Here is a 24,924-nt window from a genome sequence, read left to right on the forward strand (position 1 = left end):
ACGGCCCTGGTACAGGCTGGTAAAATCTGCCATATCCTCTAGCCGAGAATGATCAATACCATCATTTGTCAAAACTGTCTGAAATGACTGTATTGATCATTGTAAACGAATTATGCTACCCAAGGATCTGCGCGCGCTGCTTGATGCGTATGCGTATCAACTATATTCAAAATGGCGGATATTTGCTCGCATAGCGAACCAACATCTTGTACATCTGCTGAATGTACTGTTGATGCTTTGGAATCAGCGAAAGGTTGTTGAAATGAATTTATGCTTCATTTTTTTTTTATTGACAAATTCTGCCCGTACGTCTTAAGTTTTGTCTTTGTTTTGTATGGGGCCATACATAAATTTACATAAACTTGTCTTGGTTGAATGCACAGAACTCATTAACTCGCCATTATTAACTTGCAGGCAAGTCTACTTCTTCTAAAACTCTCAAGGTAATGTGTTGCTGTGCCCTATTGCTGCTATACTTTGTGTTCTTGGAGGAAGAAATGTTCGGAACGGTTCGCTATCATTCCCATCTGCAACCCTTTTTTTATTCAAAGTGCTAGCGCTTATTGGAAATAAGTTACATGCGTGTTATAAGTTAACATTTTATTAGTGTGCCAAAAAAATAAAACACTATGCGTTTCCGATGTCATTATAATACCCGCATTTAATACGTTCACAAAATTAGCTTCTTTGTTCTTGGTTGTTTTTTCTGTTGCATTATTTTAATACTCTGATTTACTCGTCACGAGTACTATTTGTTAAATGATTTTTATTGTCTAAAATTACAGCAAAGTACAATCTCTTAGTAGAAACTATGGAAAGTGTGGAGGATTGTCTTTGTGCTGCAGAGGCTTTTGCTTGTGTTGGTCTTTATTTCTAAAGATATAAATGCAAAGAAAATCATGAAATTATGGTATTTCTGCCAATCTACATGTACAGCCTGAATTCTTCTGGAAGCTTAGCTGGAATTTTCCTATTAAATTTTGCCAACCCATCACAGAAACATTTTACCAATTCAAAAGTATTAGGGTGGTCAGCTTGTAACAATCCAGGCGTAGTCAATTGATAGAAATCAATGTTGGAAATCAATCGATACAATCAATATAAATCGGTGATTAATATTGATTGTAGTCGGTTATCGATAACAAACGAACTCAGAAAATTTATTGATTGATTGTTATCGATTGAGATATAATGGATAATAATATTATTGTGTTCAATCGACAGTTATCGATGACAATCCCAAAGGAGTCCCTGGAGGAGTATTTATTACAATTAACTGAAATTATAAAATCACTGATTTTGTTGTTTATTTTGCTTTATATTTATGGTGTTGCTAAGAGGGTTGCACACTGCCACTTTGGCTGCAACTTCCTCTTCTTCTTTGAACCACGCGGAAGCTTAACATCGATAGAAATACCAAATTATTTCTGTTAATTTGTTCTTGTTCTTTTGGTATTAGCTTGTTGATATCTGCATTGCTTACCCATGATTGAATGACCTTATAAATCCATAGAAAATAAATTGTGTTAATCTTTAACTTATTGAAATTGGCAAAAATAGTTTCCAATAAAAATAAATTATAATCAATAACAATATTATTGATAAACCAATCCTTACTGATTTTCAACTCACAACTTTATTTCTTTATGGATTCCTATCCTTATCAAGTGGTATTGGGAATCAACATTTTTATCTTTACTGATATTGATTTCTATTGATTCTTCTCGAGTATCTGTTAACCGATTTACTACGCCTGGAACAATCTATGCATATCACATTAGTGCGTGAACAAGAGCACCAAATACAGCTACTTTAAATTTTGTGTCAGTGTGGAGGGTATATTACTGTACAGCTGGAAAACACATACAGTTATCAATAAGTTGTTGCAAGGACTATATTCTGGACATATTGATTTAAGGACGTTCAATTTGCTGTATGTAACACGTGTAATGGTCAATAAAGCTGCTTAAAAGAAGCTATAAAGTAAATCTGTTTGGAGAATTTTTGTTAGCAACACATATATTTCCTTATTTCTTTTTCATTTTTATACAGCGATGCCCTGCTTGTTCTGTTGACTGCCCTATAGCTGTAAAAAGATGTCGTAATAAGGACTGTGGGTATGAATTCCAGAAAAAACAGAAAGACTGGGACAAAATTAAGAAAAGGGGCCGCATGTCTCCGACCCATGAAAGGAGGAAACTGGAATACAGAGTAAGCTCATGAAAGTTTATTGATAAAAGCAGTTATTATTTGTAGTTCTTGCCGATATCCTACTTATACAGCACATTGTTACATTGTAAAATTATTTAGCAATAAGCAGGTATATTTGTTGGTTATGTCCAAATGACAATTTACTGTTTGTAAACTGATCAATTTTGAACACATTATAAGTTATGTTAACAATAACATTACTAATACATGAAATTCATTAGTATTTAATTTAGTCATTGTAAAAATATGAAATAATTATCAAAGATGAAAGTAACTACACTTGAACCACAGGTCATACTATGCCTCAACAAGCCTGGCCTCCAGTTTAACTGCTTTAAGAGATCTCAGAAGAATGAGGTCAATATGCATAGATCTTCAGTTGATATTAAAATTTTTGCTGAAGGGTTTAAGTAATTTAATTGTCATAAATAAATATTATTATTGATATCTTGCTACTGCTACTAAAGATCTTTTCATGGCAAACAAAAACCATGCAGAACACATGTTGCCTCTGAGCAATAAATATTGTATCTGCCACTTATAAGTATATTCTTAAAAAAACAGGAAGCATGCGTGTTACCTCTTATAGCATTTATTGATTTTTGCTACTGAAGAGATAAAAAGTCATTACATAGTCTAAACATATTGCTAATGGTTTTTGAATGGTACTTACTGCCCTCTAACTTTTTAAAAGTATAATGACAACCCTATCATCAAATTATTATATATTTGCTTTAGTATATAGAAATTCCAATCCTTTTTTTTTGTAGTGTAGATGTCATGCATATTTGAATATATGCTTATAGTTCATCTGAATGTTTTTTATGATTGTTGTTCTTGTATATTTCAGGCTGATTGTTTACATGAAGGCTGTGGCTACAACATAGTGGTGTTGTACCACTGCAAACATGCCAACGGCCATTATATTTTCCCCTATACCACCCCAGGAAAAGCATTTGAATTTCTTGGGGATGGTAGTAAAGAGCATCCTGCCTCACAGGAAGGACGCTTGTTTCTTCAAATGTTCTCTCAGTTTTTTCTAGGTGAGGGTTTATTTTCGATACGTACATGTACTAACTGGACATCTATACAAAATTAACTGACACTTTTTTCTTTTATTTTGATATGCAATCTAGATGCATATTTACCTTTGTTCTGTAGGTTTGAAATAATTATACATTACAGATTAAGTACTCATCTAGAACTAAATGGCTTAGTTAGCCTGAATGCATGTGAGTTGCTAGATGAGGAGTAGTTAAATTTTTCACTTTGATGGGTTGGGCATAAGTGCACATGTTAACTACAGGTATTGCCTTGATAAAAGCGTAATCATTACCATTCTTCTTATTATTTATTTTACACAGGACATCCTAGTGGTATGATGAAGTGGATAAATCCATCGCAAGGTGAAAAAATGAGTGAAATTCTTTAATTATGCTTAATATCTTGTGAATGTTAATATAACAACTCTGGTCTTTTTCTTTGTGACTCATTTACAGCTCATTGTCATCAATTTGAGTAGCACTGCCATTGTTATTTTTGTTGGTGCTATATATTAAAATTATGAAGTATATCATTTGGCATGAGTTTCTTGTTACTTTAAGTAAAAGGAATGTCAGACTCCAAGTTACCTTTCATTACTTACTAGGCTTATCATGCTAATAAGCCTAATAAGTCTAGCTTAATAATATTGATGTTTAGCATTTGCCGCTGTTAAATAAACGTACTTGTTTCTTAATTATGTTCAGGACAAAAAAAAGCCACACAGTCATCACCAAAAGGTACTTTTAATGGTTTGTCATGTATGTAATTAAAAGCAGTTTTTTACAGTGCCCTTGCTGCTTGAAATAAATGATAGTTTTTTTCTTTTGTCATGCCGGCCAGTCCACATATGTGTGTTAATTTTGTGATTCCTTTTTTGGTCAAAAGTGAAATTTCCTGTTTCTCTTTGGTTATAATATAATAACTGTCCCCCTTTTTCTCTCTTAGTCACAGCAATGAGCTCCAGTACCTCCACCCAGCCATTGCAGACTGTTGGTAAGATATATACAGTATTTCCTTTGTGATTCCTTTTTTGGTCAAATGTGAAATTTCCTGACTTTCTCTTTTGTTATAATATAATTATTGTCCCCCTTTTTCTCTCTTAGTCACAGCAATGAGCTCCAGTACCTCTACCCAGCCATTGCAGACTGTTGGTAAGACATATACAGTATTTCCTTTGTGATTCCTTTTTTGGTCAAATGTGAAATTTCCTGACTTTTTCTTTTGTTATAATATAATAACTGTCCCTCATTTTCTCTCTTACTCACAGCAATGAGCTCCAGTACCTCTACCCAGCCATTGCAGATTGCTGGTACGATATATATTTCCTTTGTGATTTCTTTTTTGGTCAAAAGTGAAATTTCCTGTTTCTCTTTGGTTATAATATAATAACTGTCCCCCTTTTTCTCTCTTAGTCACAGCAATGAGCTCCAGTACCTCTACCCAGCCATTGCAGACTGTTGGTAAGATATATACAGTATTTCCTTTGAGATTCCTTTTTTGGTCAAATGTGAAATTTCCTGACTTTCTCTTTTGTTATAATATAATTATTGTCCCTCATTTTCTCTCTTACTCACAGCAATGAGCTCCAGTACCTCTACCCAGCCATTACAGACTGCTGGTAGGATATATATTTCCTTTGTGATTCCTTTTTTGGTCAAAAGTGAAATTTTTTGTTTCTTATTTGTTATAATATAATAACTGTCCCCCTTTTTCTCTCTTAGTCACAGCAATGTGCTCCAGTACCTCTACCCAGCCATTACACACTGCTGGTAGGATATATATTACCTTTGTGATTCCATTCCTTTTTTTGTCAAAAGTGAAATTTCATGTTTCTCTTTTGTTATAATATAATAATTGTCCCTCTTTTTCTCTGTTACTCACAGCAATGAGCACCTGTACCTCTACCCAGCCATTACAGACTGCTGGTAGGATATATATTTCCTTTGTGATTCTTTTTTGTCAGAAGTGAAAAAATAATTTCCTGTTTCTCTTTTGTTGTAATATTATTTCCTTTTTTCCCTCTTACTCACAGCAATGAGCTCCAGTACCTCTACCCAGCAATTAGAGACTGTTGGTAAGATATATACATTATTTCCATTGTGATTCTTTTTTTGTCACAAGAGAAATAATATTTTCCTGTTTCTCTTTTGTTGTAAATATTTTTTCCATTTTTTTCTCTCTTACTCACAGCAATGAGCTCCAGTACCTCTACCCAGCCATTACAGACTGCTGGTAGGATATATATTTCCTTTGTGATTCCTTTTTTGGTCAAAAGTGAAATAATAATTTGCTGTTTCTCTTTTGTTGTAATATTATTTCCACATTTTTCCCTCTTACTCACAGCAATGAGCTCCAGTACCTCTACCCAGCCATTACAGACTGCTGGTACGATATATATTACCTTTGTGATTCCTTTTTTGGTCAAAAGTGAAATTTTTTGTTTCTTATTTGTTATAATATAATAACTGCCCCCCTTTTTCTCTCTTAGTCACAGCAATGAGCTCCAGTACCTCTACCCAGCCATTGCAGACTGTTGGTAAGATATATACAGTATTTCCTTTGTGATTCCTTTTTTGGTCAAAAGTGAAATTTTTTGTTTCTTATTTGTTATAATATAATAACTGTCCCTCATTTTCTCTCTTACTCACAGCAATGAGCTCCAGTACCTCTACCCAGCCATTGCAGACTGCTGGTAGGATATATATTTCCTTTGTGATTCCTTTTTTGGTCAAAAGTGAAATTTCATGTTTTTCTTTTGTTGTAATATAATTATACACCTTTTTCTCTCTTACTCACAGCAATGTGCTCCAGTACCTCTACCCAGCCATTACACACTGCTGGTAGGATATATATTACCTTTGTGATTCCATTCCTTTTTTTGTCAAAAGTGAAATTTCATGTTTCTCTTTTGTTATGATATAATTGTCCCTCTTTTTCTCTGTTACTCACAGCAATGAGCTCCAGTACCTCTACCCAGCCATTGCAGACTGCTGGTGGGATATATATTACCTTTGTGATTCCTTTTTTTTGTCACAAGTGAAATAACATTTTCCTGTTTCTATTTTGTTGTAATATTATTTCCACATTTTTCCCTCTTACTCACAGCAATGAGCTCCAGTACCTCTACCCAGCCATTACAGACTGCTGGTAGGATATATTTCCTTTGTAATTCCCTTTATTCGCCATGGGTGGAATTAATAAAATCCGATGCGTTTTTACAACGCAAAATTTTTTTCCTCTAGCGGTGAAATGCTTGTATAAGGTCGTCTCAGTTGTCGTCTCACGCATCTTTTTTTTTGTATTCTTAGGTCGTCGTGTTGTGCTTTATCAGCGTTATGGTACGAAGGTGGCAGTTGGCTACCTTGACACTGAGCGGCGTTTAATACATGGAAAGCCAATCCCTGCAGGCTACAGGGCAGTTCAGTTGACTTGGGTGCATTCTCCAGAGATTCCATCGCCGTTAATCCTGGGACATCCAGAGGAAAATGCGATTCTTCGTGTGGGGCAGTTTTTTGCGCTGCCTGTAGCTGATTTAAGTTTAGCTAAATTAGTGTAGAGAATCGTATGACCTCGAGTATAACTTGTACCTCTACTGAGTTAAAAGTTATACTCGAGGTCATAAGAAGTTAGAGCAGTTCAAATTCATTCTTCAAATTGCTCGCGTGATTACAAGCACGAGTCAGGTGGCACATATTAACTTTGAATTTTTCATGTATAACGTCCATTAAGTACGGTGCCTATTTAAATACCGAGGTATTTTTGCGCGTTTTATGACTATGCGGGAAAAGCTGTTCTTAGCAAGGCGCTATTGGAATCCAAAAAGAAAATTGGGGGTAACCACGCATTTTTTAGAGATAATTAAGCAACATTTATTCAAAAAAGCCGTAAAATACAAAGAAATAAATGGCTTTTTTTTTTCTTTATTTCAAAGTGAAGTTTTATTATATTTGAAAAATGCATGGTTTCCCCCAATTTTTGAGCACTTATTAAGTTCTGCTTTCTCCCCATAGTTTTAAACCGCGCAATAATACACCTATATTGATAGGCACCACCCATAGGGCCCGTGCATCTCGAGATGCGTAGAACTTATCAGTAGTAGCAAAAGTAGGTACCGTCCTTAAGTCCCACACCTCACTCCCCATCAATTTGATCATCTCTTTAGATCCGATATGGAAAAAGATTAAATTTGTAATGAGACCTTCCTCATTTGTACCACTCACAGATGTTGTACCCTTTTGCACTGCGAATCAAAGAATTAGATTCTTAAAGGTATGGTTACTCGAAGGGTCTACCAAGCCAATCATAAAGCTGAAATGAAAACTACTCATGCCCGTTCCAGACAGTTTTTCGGTAACGTACCCATTCTTGATTTCCTTGACCTTTCCTTCATTAAAGGCAGGAATTGTGAAACAATCGACCACTAAAGGTGATGCATTAAGTTGACATTTTCATGGTTTTCATATTACCTGACAGGACACTATTTTCAAAATTTCCATTTTATGTCGAATCAGTCAAGTTTATATCATGCTGCCTTCTTGTTTTAACATGTAGGGTTTTCTAACTGCTGGCTTCCAACACTCGCCTCTGAGCATGTACACTAAACGCATTCCCTTTTTATTAACATGATTTCACGTTTGATCATTACTTAATATTTAGAACGAGACAGCATTTTTTTTCCATCCATGAAATATGTTGAAACCGCTGGATGAGACGTGATCCGCGTGAGAAGGCCATTTTGCTTATTTGAATTATTTATTTACTTTTTTGGTTTTGGTCAAAACGACGACAAAAATACGAAGATCATATAGGCAACAGAGGGTTGACTTTAAAGGGCAACTTTTAAAATACTTTACGGGGCTCAGTAGTGCTTCGTGTCCGGGCTTGGGTTAGCTTGTCTCAACAGCTGAGATAAAATCTACAGAATAAACAAAAGCGCGCTACAAATAAAGCGCGCTTGACACAAATTCTAGCTATCCCTTTCAACTGACCTTGGACTGTGACACCCGATGTGTTAGAAGGGTGAAACAAGCAAAAGGGGGGGATTTTTTTTTTAATTTTTTTTTTACAGTTATTAACAAACTCGCCTTAGTTTTTCGCTGTAAATTCTATCTTTACGTGAAGAGTTATGTCCTGTTATCTTCACGAAGCGACCCAGAAATTGTTATAAAACGTAAATTTGCGTTAGAGGGGTGGAGGGGGGGGGGGGGGGTGGGTTGCGTTCAAGGTAAAATACTCAAGATTTTTGAGCTTAAGAACGAGGTCAGAAGGGCAAACTTGAAAACCAACAAAAGAATATTGCAACTAGGAAAGATTTAGTCATTTCACTTGGAACTGTACAACTACACTCATTTGAAATTCAGAATAGTACACAGCTGTCACAATAGAGCATTTGAATAATCAATAGATCGTCCAGTTACTAATAGAACACTATTTACAGTAAATCACACGTAGTTTCACTAGATCGTCCAGTTACCAATAGAACATTACTTTCAACAAATCACACGTACTTTCAATAGATCGTCCGATTACTAATAGAACAGCTGCTGAACTCAAACAATGTATGCTTCCTTCCTACATTTACGCTTTCAATAGCTAAAAGAGAGAACAAAGCTATCTCGTAGAACGCAACAGATGTGCACTTTTTCTATTAGATAGGCCTAGAATTTAACCAATGAGATCTTTTGTAAGTTATCTAGTTCACACGAGTTTTATTGTTTCCGTTGAATACTGTGCCACCTGTGTTTGTTTAAGACAATATATAAGGAGTCCCGAAAGTATTGTTAAACGATTACTTTTGACGATGACCTGTGAGTACCTAAGATTTCCACCATGGATTAACAAGCTTGTATTAGCTGTGGAGTATCGGCGAGGTTTACTCTACAATAAAGAAAGTTTCTGTGACCAAGAAGATCTCTCTCTTTTTGCGGTCTGTTTTCGCCTTGGAACGAAGAAACTAGACCTTGTACCTCTGGCAGTTTGTTACGAGTGCCGGCTGCCAAGCTAGTTTGCTCTGCCGAGTTTCTTCCCCGTTTCCCGCGCTAGCACAACCCGTTGCTAGTTTTCAGTTCACGCACCGATCTCAAGCAATTCACAAGCACTATTTTCTCGCCCTCGAGTACCAGAAAAGCCGCCGAGATAAGCCACATTCTCCGTAGCAAGATAGCCAAAAACCACTCGTTACATTGGTGGACAATCGGGGTTCTAGGTGTAACGATTTTCTAAGTTCTCCTTTTTCTATCTAATTTCTGTTACCCCCAAACATGGCAAGAACGTATCAAATCCACTCATTTGAAATCGAACATTGCAAGCTATTGCTGGGCAACCTGAGCGGCTCGTATCTGTTTTGCGGACACGGTGACCCGGGCTGCTTTTTATTTATTTGTTGCTTTTTTTTAAATACGATATAGTAAGAAACGATCACATAATGTTTGAGAAAAAATTCGCATCAACTTTCACCCATAGGGAATCATCTTAAATAGCAAACGCTTATGCCAAGGTAATCCCTCTAAACAATCCCATTTCAGACACAACAGTACAGTTGTGTTTGTACAATAAAATTTTACTTACAGTAAAATTTATACCAGTTTATATATAGTTCTTCATATAGTTCTTCTTCCGTAACTCAGTATACACACAGTTGCTTTGATTTCTTGCGTATTTGAAGGCAATTCACAAGCATAAGACACAGGAAGAATAGAAGTGTATTTCGTGTTTCGAATTTGGCGGGGCTTATTTCCAGACTTTTAACTTTGAGATGCGCGAGGTTTGATGATTTTCACCGATTTGAGCAATGGGCTAGATTTGACGATTTTTAACGATTTGAGCAATGGGTGAGATTTGACAATTTTGACCGATTTGAGCAATAGGCTAAATTTGACGATTTTGACCGATTTGAGCAATAGGCTAGATTTGACGATTTTGACCGATTTCAGCAATGGGTGAGATTTGATGATTTTCACCGATTTGAGCAATGGGCTAGATTTGACGATTTTTAACGATTTGAGCAATGAGCTAGATTTGACGATTTTGACCGATTTGAGCAATGGGCTAGATTTGACGATTTTTAACGATTTGAGCAATGGGCTAGATTTTTACGATTTTAACGATTTGAGCAATGGGCTAGATTTGACGATTTTGACCGATTTGAGCAATGGGTGAGATTTGACGATTTTGACCGATTTGAGCAATGGGTGAGATTTGACGATTTTGACCGATTTGAGCAATGGGTGAGATTTGACGATTTTGACCGATTTGAGCAATGGGTGAGACTTGACGATTTTGACCGATTTAAGCAATAGGCTAGATTTCACGATTTTGACCGATTTGAGCAATGGGCTGGATTTGACGATTTTGACCGATTTGAGCAATGGGTGAGATTTGACGATTTTGACCGATTTGAGCAATGGGTGAGACTTGACGATTTTGACCGATTTGAGCAATGGGTGAGATTTGACGATTTTGACCGATTTGAGCAATGGGCTAGATTTGACGATTTTGACCGCATTTGAGCAATGGGTGAGATTTGCCGATTTTGACCGATTTGAGCAATGGGTGAGATTTGACGATTTTGACCGATTTGAGCAATGGGCTAGATTTGACGATTTTGACCGATTTGAGCAATGGGTGAGATTTGCCGATTTTGACCGATTTGAGCAATGGGTGAGATTTGACGATTTTGACCGATTTGAGCAATGGGTGAGACTTGACGATTTTGACCGATTTGAGCAATGGGTGAGATTTGACGATTTTGACCGATTTGAGCAATGGGTGAGACTTGACGATTTTGACCGATTTGAGCAATGGGTGAGATTTGACGATTTTGACCGAGTTGAGCAATGTGCGAGGTTTGATGTTGCTGACCGATTTAAGTAATGGGCGAAATTTAATGATTTTGACCAATTTGAGCAATGGGCGAGATCTGATGATTTGACTGATGCGAGATTTGATGGTTGTGGCCGTTTTGAGTAATGTGTGGCTTATTTTATGACTTTGGGTTGATTTGAAGAATTTACCCAGGTTTGATTAAATTGCCTAAGATGATCAATGTAGGAGGTTGCGCAGGTCTGAGGATTTGGGCCGGTTTGAATAGTCTTTACCATTTAGGCCAGTTTGTCCAATGAGGAGGGTGATTTTGTCCGATTTGACTAATTAGGCAGCCGTGATGATTTTTGCTGCAACGTGGCAGGTGACGCATGTATGAGTTGGGGTCGGTTTGAATAGTGATAACGATTTAATGGTTTGGGTCAGTTTGACATCTGAGGTCGAATAATTTTTGCCGATCGTAACAACGTCACGCATTTCATGATTTGTTAAGAATTGAATCTTAAAAGCTTTAACATTGTAGTATTATAAGCATTGTAATGTAAAGCTCATTAGATCATATACCCATGTATTTTGCACTATATAAATAATAAAGTTATGTTATGTTATGTTATAATAGATCGATTTGGGGATTTTGGCTGACTTAAACTTTTAAATTTGGTCATTAGGATACGTTTTTACGAAGGCTATTTTAAAGACCGTTACGTGTATACGATAATTGGGCCTGCGTAAACAACCATTTTATGGATTAAGCTATTTAGTAGACCACCTTCCGAAGTATCTGACGCTTAGCGTCCGTTATAAATAGTCTTGAAGTGGGCCAGTTTAAAAAGTGCGACTGTTATGGTATGTATCAGTGCTGGAACATCTAGGTCGAATAATAATCATTGTTTGCTTTGAACAAAAAGGACGACTTCAATAACTTGGCCTTGTTTGAAGGACTTTTTAAAAGTCTGGCTCGTCCGAATATAAGCCGGCGGTTGACTTGATAATTCGAGATTGGAATTGGACAGGGCGGTTTGAAAATTAGGTTTAAATAGATGGTTTGGGGTAGTTTTTCAAGTAGTGTTGAGTACACATTTTAGCCATGTTGGAACCCCCAGTTTTCCTCAGCAAGATCTATACCCTTAACAAAACGCGTGTTCGTTTTGATTTCCCGTCCTAAGAATGGCAGTTTAGTGACTCCGTTGTACTGACGGGCTTTTGTTTTCACAATATTCTGGCCCTATGACAGCCGGTAGTCATGTAATTAACCTGAAGAAATATACAACTAAAATATCACGGCTACAAGATATCTAAGCTGCAAATTCATATATTTAATTACATGACCATGTCTGTACGAGAGCCGAAATATAGTAGAATTTTTCTCGCTGTCATAAATCAAGGCCTAAGAAAATGATTACCATGTTCGGTCTTGTTTTCTCAATTTTCAAATGTAAATTGTCAGATTGTTCTTCATTGGTTTAAGTAGCATACGCCGGATTACACGTTTATCGTAATCGCGCTAAAGGATTCCGTCAACCGTAAACAAATGTTGGAAACACTGACAGAGTAGTTAAAAGGGTGACCTTACAGTGATGCAGACAATTTACTAACAGGGAGCCATTGCGAGGGAACGAAAGTTTTCACGCATATGAAACAATAAAATTGATTCAAATCTCAAGGACAAGTACTTTATTGATAACGGTAGTACAATGCATTTAAATGGCATCGCATTTCTGCATCCAAAGGCGCCACCGGCAGCAGCTATGTTTTTTTTATCTCACCCATCAACCAAAGCATGTATAATAATGTGAACGAAAAATGGAATGAGAGACAGAGATAGACCACCGCACCGGGGACTACATCCCCTACTCTTTTCGAACAGTGTGTGGGTTCTTTAACGTCCCACAGAGGAATACCTGTTGTGAGACGGGACCTACGGTTTATCGTCTTTATCCGAGAAGACAAGAAAGTCTAACCGTTTGCAGCTGTAATTACAAAGGCAGCACTTTCTACTCAGTTATTTAAAGACCCTGAGTGTTGGTCCGGCCGGGATTTGAACCACTCAAATGAATTAATAAATATTGTTACAGGTAATGAAACAGAAAATTTTTTACGTACCATTCAAAGTCAATTTACTAAAGATACTCTTATCAACACACATTATGTCCTCTACAAGTGAGACAATAAAGGTTACTATTCATGATACCAGCTCCTTTATATGGGCTTGGAAATGGGAATGCGTACAACATGGAGCTTAGTATGTCTGGAAACACAAATGACTAAACAGATTTCAATTAACGGTTGGTAAAGGAAAATTAGATTTTTTTGCGAGTTACCTTAACCAAACAAGCAATCCAATCGTAGCAGTATGCAGGATGTTTGTCACATGAACCTAGTTTAATGGCCATAGCTACCACGAGTTTCCTGTACCTCAGTGGTAGAGCATCCGAACTAGTAATCGGAAGGTCTTAGGTTCGACTCCAGATAGGAGCACTCGAATTTTTTCCGAGTAAGCGTTTGTCATTTACTGATTAATACATCATTTTCAATCGAACGATGTACACGGCTAAACCTCTATACGAGTAAAATTACCAAAGGTGCTAGAATTTAGCAGTGCTGCTTTAGCGAGACAAGAAAAAAAATAAGGGCTTAATTTGTTAGCACGTATTACTGCTGCGCCGTACGGTGGATGACTATGGGAATCAACAAACAGGATAGTGCCATCTCCACTAATAAGGAATGACACAGTCTTATTGTCATAAATGTATAGGGCAGCGCAACGCTTTCCCTCTTGTATAAGCAAGGCGAGTTGATTTTCTAAGGTGGAAGGAAGATGCTTGTCTTGAAGCCGAACAGGGTATGGGTGGTGCACTTTCACAGGAGCATAGTTGCAGAACAGTTGAGCTGCTTCTGCAGCAGTCAAGTAACGATGGGGCAACGAGTGACGGGCATTGTCGTACAAAGCGTTTCCAAGGCGCATACACAGGTAAAGATGCTTTATCCACTGTGAGGAAAGGCTGCCAGCTTGTGGTAAAGCATCATTCCTGGTAAGAAAGGCGTGAGTTACGGCCAGGGAAATAACACTACAGGCGTTGCTTCCATTGCGCCCATCGATACTTGACTGACAGAATTCGGCAGGGAACATCCAACTGCAGACGTCCCCTTCCAAAACGGACACGGGTTGGTCGCTCAAGGGAAGGTCGTCCTGATAAGCCACATCAACAGTCGCATCCTCCCATTCATCCTCATCAATATCTGACACCTCTTCCACTTCTTCTGAAATGCAGTCAGTGTACTCCGTATAATCGCCTCTTGTGGCAGCCTTAAAAAGCTGTACACCTCTAGCAATTTGCGCCCTGGCAAAGCTAAGACCTTTTCGAGCCAGCGCGATTTTTCCAAATACAGTTGAGGCACTATCATCAGCACAACAGTAACGTTCTAGCTGCTAACAAACAAGAGGTACAGCAATCAATATATTGATAAATAAACAGTTATCAATAGATTAAAAAAGTAATAACAAACATGAAAACAAAAGTAGTCTACATTCAATCCGCACACTAAAGTGCGCCGTCTCAATCCGAGTTCAAATTACGCTAACAACACTTCGCTTTGTTACAGGCAGGTAAATCGAAATATGAACTATGAGATATGAACTCCCAAGCGATAGAATCGAAATCTCAGCACTTCATAGTGATATCAAACTCTAATAAAATTAACTACTAAATGTTATTTACCCTTCTTGCCTTGTCTTAACGTTCGTTGTTCTCGACCTTGGTTCGGTTTCGTTCCGACAGGCATTACGCGTAATTACCTACAAGGGTTACTTTTAAATACGACAAGCCTGTTTAGAACTTTCTCTAAGGAACCTACCGACTGCGTATCAGGAGATGCGGTGACTTGATTCACTTCATCAGAAGAGTTGCTTTCCCTCAGTTCTGGAAAGAAAGAAGAAACAACAACGACAACAACGGGAAACATTTTTGCTAAATACCAACTCCTCGCAACTATTTTGGAATGCTAAAAAAGGTAAAAACGTTACGTGACGCAATGTGCCACAGCAAAAAATGAGTATTCATCTCTTTCAAAAAACAAAACAACAACAATAACAACAACAAAAAACGATAACAAACAAACCAACAAACAAACAAAACACAAAAACATCTAACAACAGTTTAACATCTAAGCTCACTCCTTCAATAAAACTGTCACATTCATGTGAATAACGAGTAAAAAAATAACGTATAATTAAAATGAAAGCTATAAAATTGTGGTAGCAATGAAGGCCATTCGACCATACAAAAACCATTATTACCACGCAAAACTTCATTCAGGGCGGTAATCCTTGATTCAAGCTGAGGAATGATCGTATCGCGGTAATATTTTAAAAAGGAAGTCATCTCCCTCTCCAGCAATACTTTCTCCTCCTTAAGCCTCTTCCCGTCTTCAGATTTTTCCACCAACTGTTTCTTAACACGGACAGGTGTTGCTGTGAATACGAAGAGAACTTAGATATAAACCGCTTGATTGAGTGACAGCACGTTATATACGGTACAGTGTATCTGATGGTGCGCTTCTGAAATATAAATACAACTGGGCGAGGCAATGAAACATACTGTAGTTGCAATGCAAATAAATTAGCGAGGGTGTTGTTCCCCTGTCAGGGGACTAATAAGAAAAAACAAGTCTGCAATTTGCATAGCGGTTAAGTGGAATGCTAAGCATGATCTTCCATCCACCAACAATTGAAAGCAGTTTTTCCCAAAACGTGCCATGAAAAGTACTTCTTAAATTTTTAAACTTACAAAAATATATGCGACGAAGGTGTAACAAAACCAAGAACTTACTTTCGTTTTCATCAGTTAGTGCCCAAGGAAATTTGTTTGCAAGCGCATCAGCAATTTCAACAGGACACGCAGTTGTAGGCAGTTGGTTGTACTCATCAAGAACTTTCGCAAGGTCGGCTTTCTCCTTACTTATTTTTTGTCGCAAACGATGCCGTTGCTTGGATGTATCTATGTAACGGAACACAGAGAACCTATAAATAACAGAGAAAACTGACAAACTTCCGAAAAATCGTAGCGTTAAGATTTTCAAAAAAACGTGTACACCTCTGTACTGTAAATGGAAATTACAGATTCACAGATTAATTTACAGAAAAAAAAACAGCTATTTCCATCATGACAATTTTTAGACTTAAAGTTCCCAGCTTCTACAATAACAATGGAAGAAAAATTCAGCGTGAGTACAAACAAATTCAGTAAGTACTTAATCCGTGATAAGATGCACCCTTACGAGGCCCAAGAAACATTGATAGTGAACACCAGCGCATAGTGACCTGCAAGTTTGCTGATGTTCCGTAGTCTCTGTATGATTGAAAAGGCCGCATACTCAATCTTCTGCTGCAGGTCAAACGACTTTTGTTGGCTTGAACTTGCTTCTGACACAGATCTCTTATCAAGTCCTTCAAATAGTTTAGGAAAGCAAAATATTAGGAGGACAAAAAACAAGTGGTTATCATACAAGGATAACTGGACAAGTAAAACAATATCATTCTTTTTCCATAGAACAATGTATTGAACTTTTCAAGGTTAAATAAAAGTTAACACAGGGTAATGAAAATTTCTAAGCTCTGCTCAGTGCACACAGTGCACATGATAATACTAGCACATATATGAGCACCATAATTTTTTTCACAGCATTACAACGACAGATTATACCATCCATGTACTATAAGGAAATGAATAATGTCCATTGAAACAGATGGAGAAAATGAACTGCATATACACATCAAGCAAGGGTGAGCTATTCCAGAATAACCTACATTCAACTCATCATTACAATGTTCACTGACAAGTCATATGAACTTGAAAAAAAAAATTACGCCTGGCATGTTCAATGACATCTGATGTCCAACTTTCCAGATCACAAGAAGAGACATCAACAGCAAGGTCACCAGCCAAGTCGTTGAACTCTTGGAAATGCTTGACAATATCTTGATTGACCTACAGAAAGACAGAATAAAGAAACAAACAAGTGAACAAAAATATGCAGCCAATAAATGACTGCCAGAAACTGCAACTGTTTTTTAAAACACGAACAAAGAGCATTATCAAACATCTTTTGTACAAGGATTAATAGTTAAAAAAGGCTTCTAACAAATGGAAACAGCTTGTGATTATCCAGAAATAAACAGTGTAAGATTGAGACAAGAACGTATATGGAAAGCAGAAAGCACAAATGCAAGAATGAAAAATCACCTTCACCATATCTGCCATATTAAAGTTTCAGCACTTTGGCAGAAGAATGGCGAAGCCAAACGAAAACAAGAAAGAAATAAAGTTCCTTTTTGGTTACTACGTTGATGCTTATGCTTGGAGTGCTGGCCTGCAGACAGCAGTAATTAGCTTGTTTATGACCATTACCTTAGAGTATCTTTTCGATAACGCTTCAGGCATATTTGTTATCTTCCGATGATTCCATGCCATGACATGTTCTGTAAGTAGTTCTTCTCGACCTAAGGCAACAGAGCTATTTCTTCAGGAAAAGTACATGTACACAATGAGAAAGAGTGCATGTAAAAACCCTCAACAAATATCTATATGTTAAAAACTGTCCCTCCTTCATGAATCCATATAACTTACCAAGAGACTAGAACAGCCGTTTGAAAAATAAGACACAGCTGTTTGACGCATTATCCCGTCAGAAGTCACCAAAAGGATTTCATAATGTAAAAAACTAATCTGTAGGCATTTAAAGCTTTAAATTCACATACGTTGTACATATATGGTAACGTTGAATATTCTACTGTAAAATTCACTGCGTTTCCAAACCTTCAGGACACATGTGCTTAGTTGTAGAGCCACAACGAGAAACATAACTGTTGATTTGCTCTACTTCTTCGCCAGTGGAACGAGCAGCTCCCTCTTGCCACCATCCACCCCAAAGTACCTAAGAAGGGAAATAAACCTAATTTTGGTAAAGGTTAGAACAACAATAAACTAAATGTATAAATATATAGGTATGCATGGAAACAACTAAAAACAAAACCAGAAAAAAATTAAAGGTTAAATATTTCAAAACGTGATAGAATTGCAAAAGAAAAAAAAAATGAATAACGATCGTCTTTTGTTTGCTGATGGTGAAGAGGCACGTAGTTTGTTATGTCCCACATATTTTAAAACCACTAAACTCAAACTATCTTTCAAGAATTATGGTACTTATTGTTACAATCTACAGTCTGAAGCTAAAACAAATGTGTGAATCTGTAGACATAAATTTCACACTAGAAAAAGACTACCCTTTGTTTCATTTTGTATGGATTGTTACCTGACAAGGCCAACTGTGAGCCTTTCCGTGCATTACTGACAGTGCTGGCTTCATAGTGGAAGCAGTGGTAGCATCTTTTTTCTTCAACCAAGGCCAGTATTTACAGACAATATCTTCCCAGAAAAAGGATACTTTCCTGGGAATCATATCATGAACTTGAAGATAATGGGCATAACCATATATCTCGCCATAGAACATGTTGACTGCTCTCTGTGCTATGCCATGTCTGCATCCAGTGATGGTAAGGCCTGTTTCATCCAGATGTTTTTTTTTTTTAAGAGAATTTCGAGCTGCTTGCCAGTGAGATTCTCCACATTGGCTGTTTGAGCTTTCCTTCTAGCAAAATAACAATACCAACAATAATGAGAACATCAGTATTAGTAATAATGCTAATAATAATAATAATAATAATAATAATAATAATAACAATAACAATAACAATAACAATAACAATTATAACAATAATAATAATGATAACAATAATAATAATAATAATAATAATAATAATAATAACAATAACAATAACAATTATAACAATAATAATAATAATAATAATAATAATAATAACAATAATAATAATAATAACACTAATAATAATAATAATAATAATAATAATAATAATAATAACAATTCAAATGAACTTATCCTCCAACATTAAAAGAGAATAGCTTACAGATTGGTTGGCATTCTTGTAAACATTGGCCAGATGATCATCTACTTTGTCATTTGCCAAAATAAACTTCTCTTTATAGTACGGGTCTCGCTTTTTTCTAAAATAGGAGAAAGCAGGAAATGAACAGCAAAACAGAAAAAAAAATTGAATATGCATTTTCATGCCCAAATTGTCAGCTCCAACAGGGTACATGTACATTTGTCATAATTGACACAAAATGTTTTATCCCTGAAAAAAGCAATTATAATTTGACTCCCTCATTCCCATGACAAACACGATATACTGTAGCTTCACAAATATTTAAATAAAACTGTATATTGCAAAATTCAAGGCCTCATTTGGAAGCTGCTTTTATGTAATATATCATTGTCAGAGATAAAGTAGGACAGCAAGACATTTTGGGATATTACCCGAGAGAACATTCCACCTTCAAAGGAGCTATAGATTTTTTAATGTAAATAACATATTAACAAAAAACCTGTACTTACGTTCCTGCTGATTTATACCTATACAACTTTGCATTTCCATCCACATGGACAGAATGCTGGTAGATTGAACAAGTTGGGCAGGCCATCAAGTCCTTTGACTGTAGCAGGTCCACTTCATGGCTACAGAATTTCCATTCTTTATATGCGGTACTAAATACACTGTCATTTATGACACCCACCTACAGACATTAGATTAAAGACACATATTACACACATTGCTTTTTGCTCACCTAAATGATTTGCATTTCTTATTGGTCACCCAATAAATAACGAATTAAAACTATTATTTCAACAGGGGACAACATAATTAACAAATAGGTAATACTGTAAGAAAAAGGAAAGAACTGAGGATATTAAATATTTTCAAATTGTACATTTCTCTGTATAAGGTTCCTGGTAAACAGCTTCATAGTATAATTATTCTTAAATTTTACTAGATCAATGAGGTTGGTTGTTAGTTAACCTACCCTTCCTTTTGAAATTGACAAATCCTCAAGAGATCTTAAGAAACCGCTCTCAGACGATCCTGGAAGCCTCTTTTGCAGAAGGTCCCACTTCTTAAGTAAATCTTGTGCAAAAAGGTATTTGGTATTGGCAATAGTGCCAGGCCAATAACCTAGCTGAATAACATTATCGAGCTCCAGAGGGTTAAAGCTCCTATTACATTTAGAACAGTGAAAGCCAGAAACATTGAAATCAAATCTTCCTGTGAAAAAATCAGGAAACACAATCAATATAAAAGAAATTATGTTGTGTATATTAACCTGGTAATACAACAAAGAATTATGAATCCAAACCATATCATATTAGTTTTTCTTACAATTAGAAATTTTGTTAGAGATTCTTTACAATATTATTAGCACAGTAGTAACAACATCAAAATGCTTTAACACTATTACAGTGCAGACACTAAAACCGTGAACAGTTAAGTCTTTTCTTCATCTTTTTTTTAAATGCTGTACAATAAAAAACTCCCTTGAAAACAATGAATCCGACCTTTTTTTTAACACCATTGAATCAGAAAAAAGATATCAAGTTCTTAGTGAGTGATAATTTTCTTTACTATGTTTATATTGCAGAGAGAGAAAAGGTCGAAAAAAGCCTTGCCGTTCATGGTTCGAGTGTCCGCACTGTAATTTATTTTCTAAAGACAATATAAATTCTGTAGGAAGATAGGAAAAAATCTTACTTTATTTAATAGACTGAAGAGATTAAGGAACAAATTTTATACTTGATGATTCAAACATTATTGAATATCATAAACACTCGAAGGAAAGCAAATTAAACATTACCGTCAGCAGTAACCACTATACATTTATCATCAGAGGACACGAACTCACAAGACAGGGCTGGGCACTCACAACTTACAAATGATGATGATATTGGTGGAAAATATCGCACTGTAAAAAAGCAAAGATAATTATTTATATATATTGAGTTAAACTATAGTACATTAGTAAGCCTTGAGGCTGTGGCAAGGCTATGTATAATAAAGTGGTTAGAAAATAACAATTCTGTTGAAACTTGCAGTAACCAGAATGGAGAACTACTAAGTACCAGTCAAGGCTAGTTAGATCTACAGAGTCACTCTACCTAAACAGCATAGTAACCCTCTGAATTGAAAGTAACCATTATAATTGTTATATCATTATCTGATGTTAAGTAAATTAAGTTTCACAGAGTACTGGGATTTGCTTGAGAAATATTATGATTACAGGGATCAGTCCACTGTATATAAACATATTATTATTACTTAGTGCAGGAAATCGATAAAGTACGAAGTTAGAGTTAATAAGATACCTTACAATCAACATACTTGTTGTAATTAAGTCTCCATTACTGTCAAGGGAAACAGTGGGTGCCACTGGTTGAAAAAACCCTTCATGGAAGATGTCTCTGTCATGAAGGGGATTCAATTTGTGGTACTCTTCATCGCAGCCGAAGCACAGGAGATTTTTTGGTCCGCATTGGTGACACCGAATGCATCCTTTTCCCTCTTTACAAATGAAACAGTGGCTAGCTTCAGGTATGTGTTGGCTTTCAAGAACAGCCTTCAGTATTTTGCTTCTGACACTTGCCCAACTTTGCCCCAAGTTGGTTATTCTATCAGACCACGTCTGCCCTGACGGCTGAATAAAGGAGGCACACTCTGAAAGAAGGTGATCTAAATCTAATGCAGGATAAAGTAAAAAAAAATGTTAAGATAATTTAAAACCATCCATCTTTATGTTCAGAAGAAATGAATCAAAGCGTTGTAAGCAGACCAGCATATAGTCATTAATTGCTATGATAATTATGAAGTCTACAAAATTTTCATCTAATCCACCCACAAGGCAGTGTTACAGTAATCATCACTACTCAAATACTTTGATCATCATTTTTACAAACTAGAACTGATTAATTTTTCCCACTTTTTGTACACTTCAGTTTAAAGCCTAGATTATTATTGTTATTATTATTATTATTATTATTATTATTAATTATTATTATTGAGCATGGAACATTTACACCTTTGGTCTTCACTACAACCGGCGGAATGGGCAATGAATGTTTGAGATACCATAGTCGATTAGCGGAGCTGATTGCTATCAAGAAAGGGGAGCAATATGCCAAAACCATGTCATGGATCAGATGCCGAATTTCATTCGCACTGTTAAGATCTGCACTCGTCTGTCTTAGAGGTTCTAGGACATTAAGAAGAATTCAACATGACATCAAGAACGCGGACTTTGACATTGAAACTGCAGAAGAGGCCATTTGAGAGATGCTTATTTTGATTATTTTTTTTTTCTTTTCTTTTTATCAAGTGGAACTGATTTTAAAATGCTGAATTTAATTTTTTTAAAAACTTCATGACATTTGTTTTTTTTTTCTTTTTCTTTACAAAAACATTATTGCTTGGAAATATCATCTTTCTTTTTAATCGAAATGAATTGTGAATAGGTTTTTTAATAGCTTTTGTATAAACTTTTAACTTGTAAATAGCAATTTGTGTGGAATATTTAATAAAGAATTATTATTATTGTTTTAAATTATTATTATTATTATTATTATTATTATTATTATTATTATTATTATTATTATTATTAGTATTGTTATTGTTATTATGCTTTAAACATATAATTTAAATTAATTTCTGGTCTATTTCTACCCTGCCATTGATTTGGTCATTATTTTTCCAAAAAATGTGAATAATATATGATAGTGTCCATTATTTAAAAGCATTGTTGGTTCTCACCAGTTTATTTTAATTTTTATTACATTTTCATAGTGGCAAAAATAAACTTGAAACTTGACTTGAGACATGGAGCAAAACTGACTTAAGCTTACCCTTCAAAGTATCGTCTGCTTCATCACAATAATCCTCAGGGCAAATATCCTCAGTTATGGGTTGATTTAGCTCTTCTGTGAAAAAATAATTTTAAAGGAAAAATCATCGATAATATTGCAGTATTAAACTTAAGGTAAGTGTAGAACGTTAAAGTTGGAAGACAGTGATCCAATCTGCTACGCATAAAAGAACACAAAAGAAACGCTCACCTGATTCAGGCGGAACTTTTGACGTTTTACTACTTTTTCTCGGACGATATTTAGAACGGGTTGTTCGGAGCCCCGTTACAGGGTTCTTCCAAAAACAGAAGACCGGCGTCTTTGCCTTTGGTTTTCTTTTCTGATTTTTGGAAGAAAGAAGTTCTTCTGCTTCCGCTAGAACATTTGCCCAGCTGCGCTTTTTCTTATCTCTCTTTTCACTGCGTTGGGAGCTGGATTGCGCCATTAGTTTACAACAAAAAAGCTGTGTGGATCAATTACTGATCGAAAGATCCGCCATATTTATTTGAGACGTATGCGCGAAGCCGTACCAAATATGGCATGGTCTGAGTCGATCTACAATGATCAATACAGTCATTTCAGACAGTTTTGACAAATGATGGTATTGATCATTCTTGGCTAGAGGATATGTTGAATCTGCTGAAATCTTGCAGATTACCTCGCTTTCAACCTGGCGCAGAAGGCTGGGGCCAACGTCCAAGTTTAAAAAAAATGGCGGTCACTTTCCTTCAAGCCTTGAATTTTGCTGTTGTTGAATGCGATGTTTCTGTTGTTTTCAAGGTAGCCCAAGTTCGCGCCCTAGAGGCAGTTTATTTAGGTCGGGATTTAATTGGAGTATTGCCTACTGGTTACGGTAAATCTCTAATATTCCAGTTAATTCCCGACCTTATTAGTTTTAAAAGGCATACGATGAGCTCCGAGACTGGCGCTGGCGGAAGAAGTGATGTACAAAGGGACTCACTTATTATCGTTGTTTGTCCATTGGACAGTTTAATGGCGAACCATTCGCAATCTCTTGTGCAGCGAGGTCTTTCAAGCGTCGTCCTTCGCAGTGGGAAAATAGAGTCTGTTGGTGAGGCAGACAAGAGTGATTCTGACGACGAAGAATCTACTGAACAGTACGAGTTGTTGGTGGGTCGTGAGACATTAAAAAAGGTCCAAAACGGTGAATTTAGGGTCGTGTTTGCACACCCGGAAGCCATAGTTGCTTCGAGAGAAGGAAGGGCCCTACTGCAAAACAAGTTTTTTCAGTCGAAAGTGGTTGCATGTATTGTTGATGAGGCCCATTGCATTGAAAATTGGTGAGTACATAAACAATCGAACTTTAAACCAGTGCCTACTAATACAGATGTATTTTTGCGTGATTTATAACTATGCGGGTAAAGCAAAAATAATTGAAAAAAATTAACAGTAAAATTCAAAGCAATGTATGGCTTTTTTTTTTCCATGTTGAAGCATTATTATCTCTGAAAAATGCGTGGTTACCCCCCATTTTGTTTTGGATTGATACCAAGAGCACTTTCTAAGTTCTGCTTTCTTCGCATAGTTTTAAACCGCGCAAAAATATCGCTGCATTAGTAGGCGCCAAACGTATACGCAGTAGCAAAAGTAGACACCTTTCTTAAACAAAATTTGTTTAAATGTGTAGTATTTTTTTTTATTTATTGTATAAAATAGTGGCAAAGCAATAAATATGTATTTACTAAAAGTACGGGCTAGATCTCTGCATAAGATTTCCGCACAGTCCCATGCCATACACTAATGTAGACTTGTCGTACATGGTACCAACCATGCATTCATCATCGGCATGCTCACCCACTTATACAGTGAACAGGCATGAGTAGAGTTTGAGTCACAAATTGTAGACATAATTAATGTATCAGTGGGTTGTGCAGAAACCTTGTCTCAGTTTGGTTTACAAGTTGACGTGGGTGATCTGTTAAAATAAACTCGTGTAATTGGCAACTTAATCCTAAATTTAGCTGTTTTGTTATTAAAAGTTTCATTTCGTCATGCTCAAAATGTACATGAAACCTGTTACAATGT

General features: G+C 36.2%; 2 protein-coding genes across 12 annotated transcripts; one reads left to right on the plus strand and one right to left on the minus strand.

Moving 5' to 3' along the window:
* Positions 1-92: 92 nt before the first annotated feature.
* Positions 93-7,457, plus strand: LOC146449122 (uncharacterized). 10 transcript variants are annotated; one of them, XM_085101999.1, is made up of 18 exons: positions 110-253; positions 415-443; positions 2,053-2,211; positions 3,062-3,254; positions 3,576-3,617; positions 3,960-3,992; positions 4,201-4,248; positions 4,365-4,406; positions 4,523-4,564; positions 4,668-4,715; positions 4,832-4,873; positions 5,446-5,487; positions 5,599-5,640; positions 5,750-5,791; positions 5,906-5,947; positions 6,207-6,248; positions 6,361-6,402; positions 6,564-7,457. In XM_085101999.1, exons 1-18 carry the CDS (start codon positions 172-174, stop codon positions 6,809-6,811), a joined length of 1,260 nt encoding a protein of 419 aa, XP_084958125.1. In that variant the 5' UTR covers positions 110-171; the 3' UTR covers positions 6,812-7,457. The 10 variants fall into 10 exon arrangements, with proteins under 10 accessions (XP_084958127.1, XP_084958126.1, XP_084958128.1 ...); XM_085102001.1 differs by lacking the exons at positions 415-443; positions 4,523-4,564 and having other exon boundaries at positions 93-253; positions 4,207-4,248; positions 4,674-4,715; XM_085102000.1 differs by lacking the exons at positions 415-443; positions 4,201-4,248 and having other exon boundaries at positions 94-253; positions 4,674-4,715.
* Positions 7,458-12,735: 5,278 nt separating this feature from the next.
* On the minus strand, positions 12,736-23,508 carry LOC146449123 (uncharacterized). Of its 2 annotated transcripts, none has more exons than XM_085101998.1 (16): positions 23,089-23,508; positions 22,879-22,953; positions 21,365-21,718; positions 20,841-20,948; positions 20,016-20,254; positions 19,549-19,727; positions 19,061-19,157; positions 18,388-18,723; positions 17,892-18,009; positions 17,484-17,575; positions 16,943-17,063; positions 16,397-16,522; positions 15,906-16,073; positions 15,374-15,547; positions 14,932-14,996; positions 12,736-14,503 (listed from the first exon to the last, which is right to left on the minus strand). In XM_085101998.1, the coding sequence occupies exons 1-16, from the start codon at positions 23,321-23,323 to the stop codon at positions 13,628-13,630; spliced, it is 3,363 nt and encodes a 1,120-aa protein (XP_084958124.1). In that variant the 5' UTR covers positions 23,324-23,508; the 3' UTR covers positions 12,736-13,627. The 2 variants fall into 2 exon arrangements, with proteins under 2 accessions (XP_084958124.1, XP_084958123.1); XM_085101997.1 differs by having other exon boundaries at positions 12,736-14,506.
* Between the last annotated feature and the right edge of the window lie 1,416 nt (positions 23,509-24,924).

This window comes from Pavona decussata, unplaced genomic scaffold, assembly GCF_977016875.1.
Source record: "Pavona decussata unplaced genomic scaffold, jaPavDecu1.1 SCAFFOLD_640, whole genome shotgun sequence".
Lineage (NCBI taxonomy): Eukaryota > Metazoa > Cnidaria > Anthozoa > Scleractinia > Agariciidae > Pavona > Pavona decussata.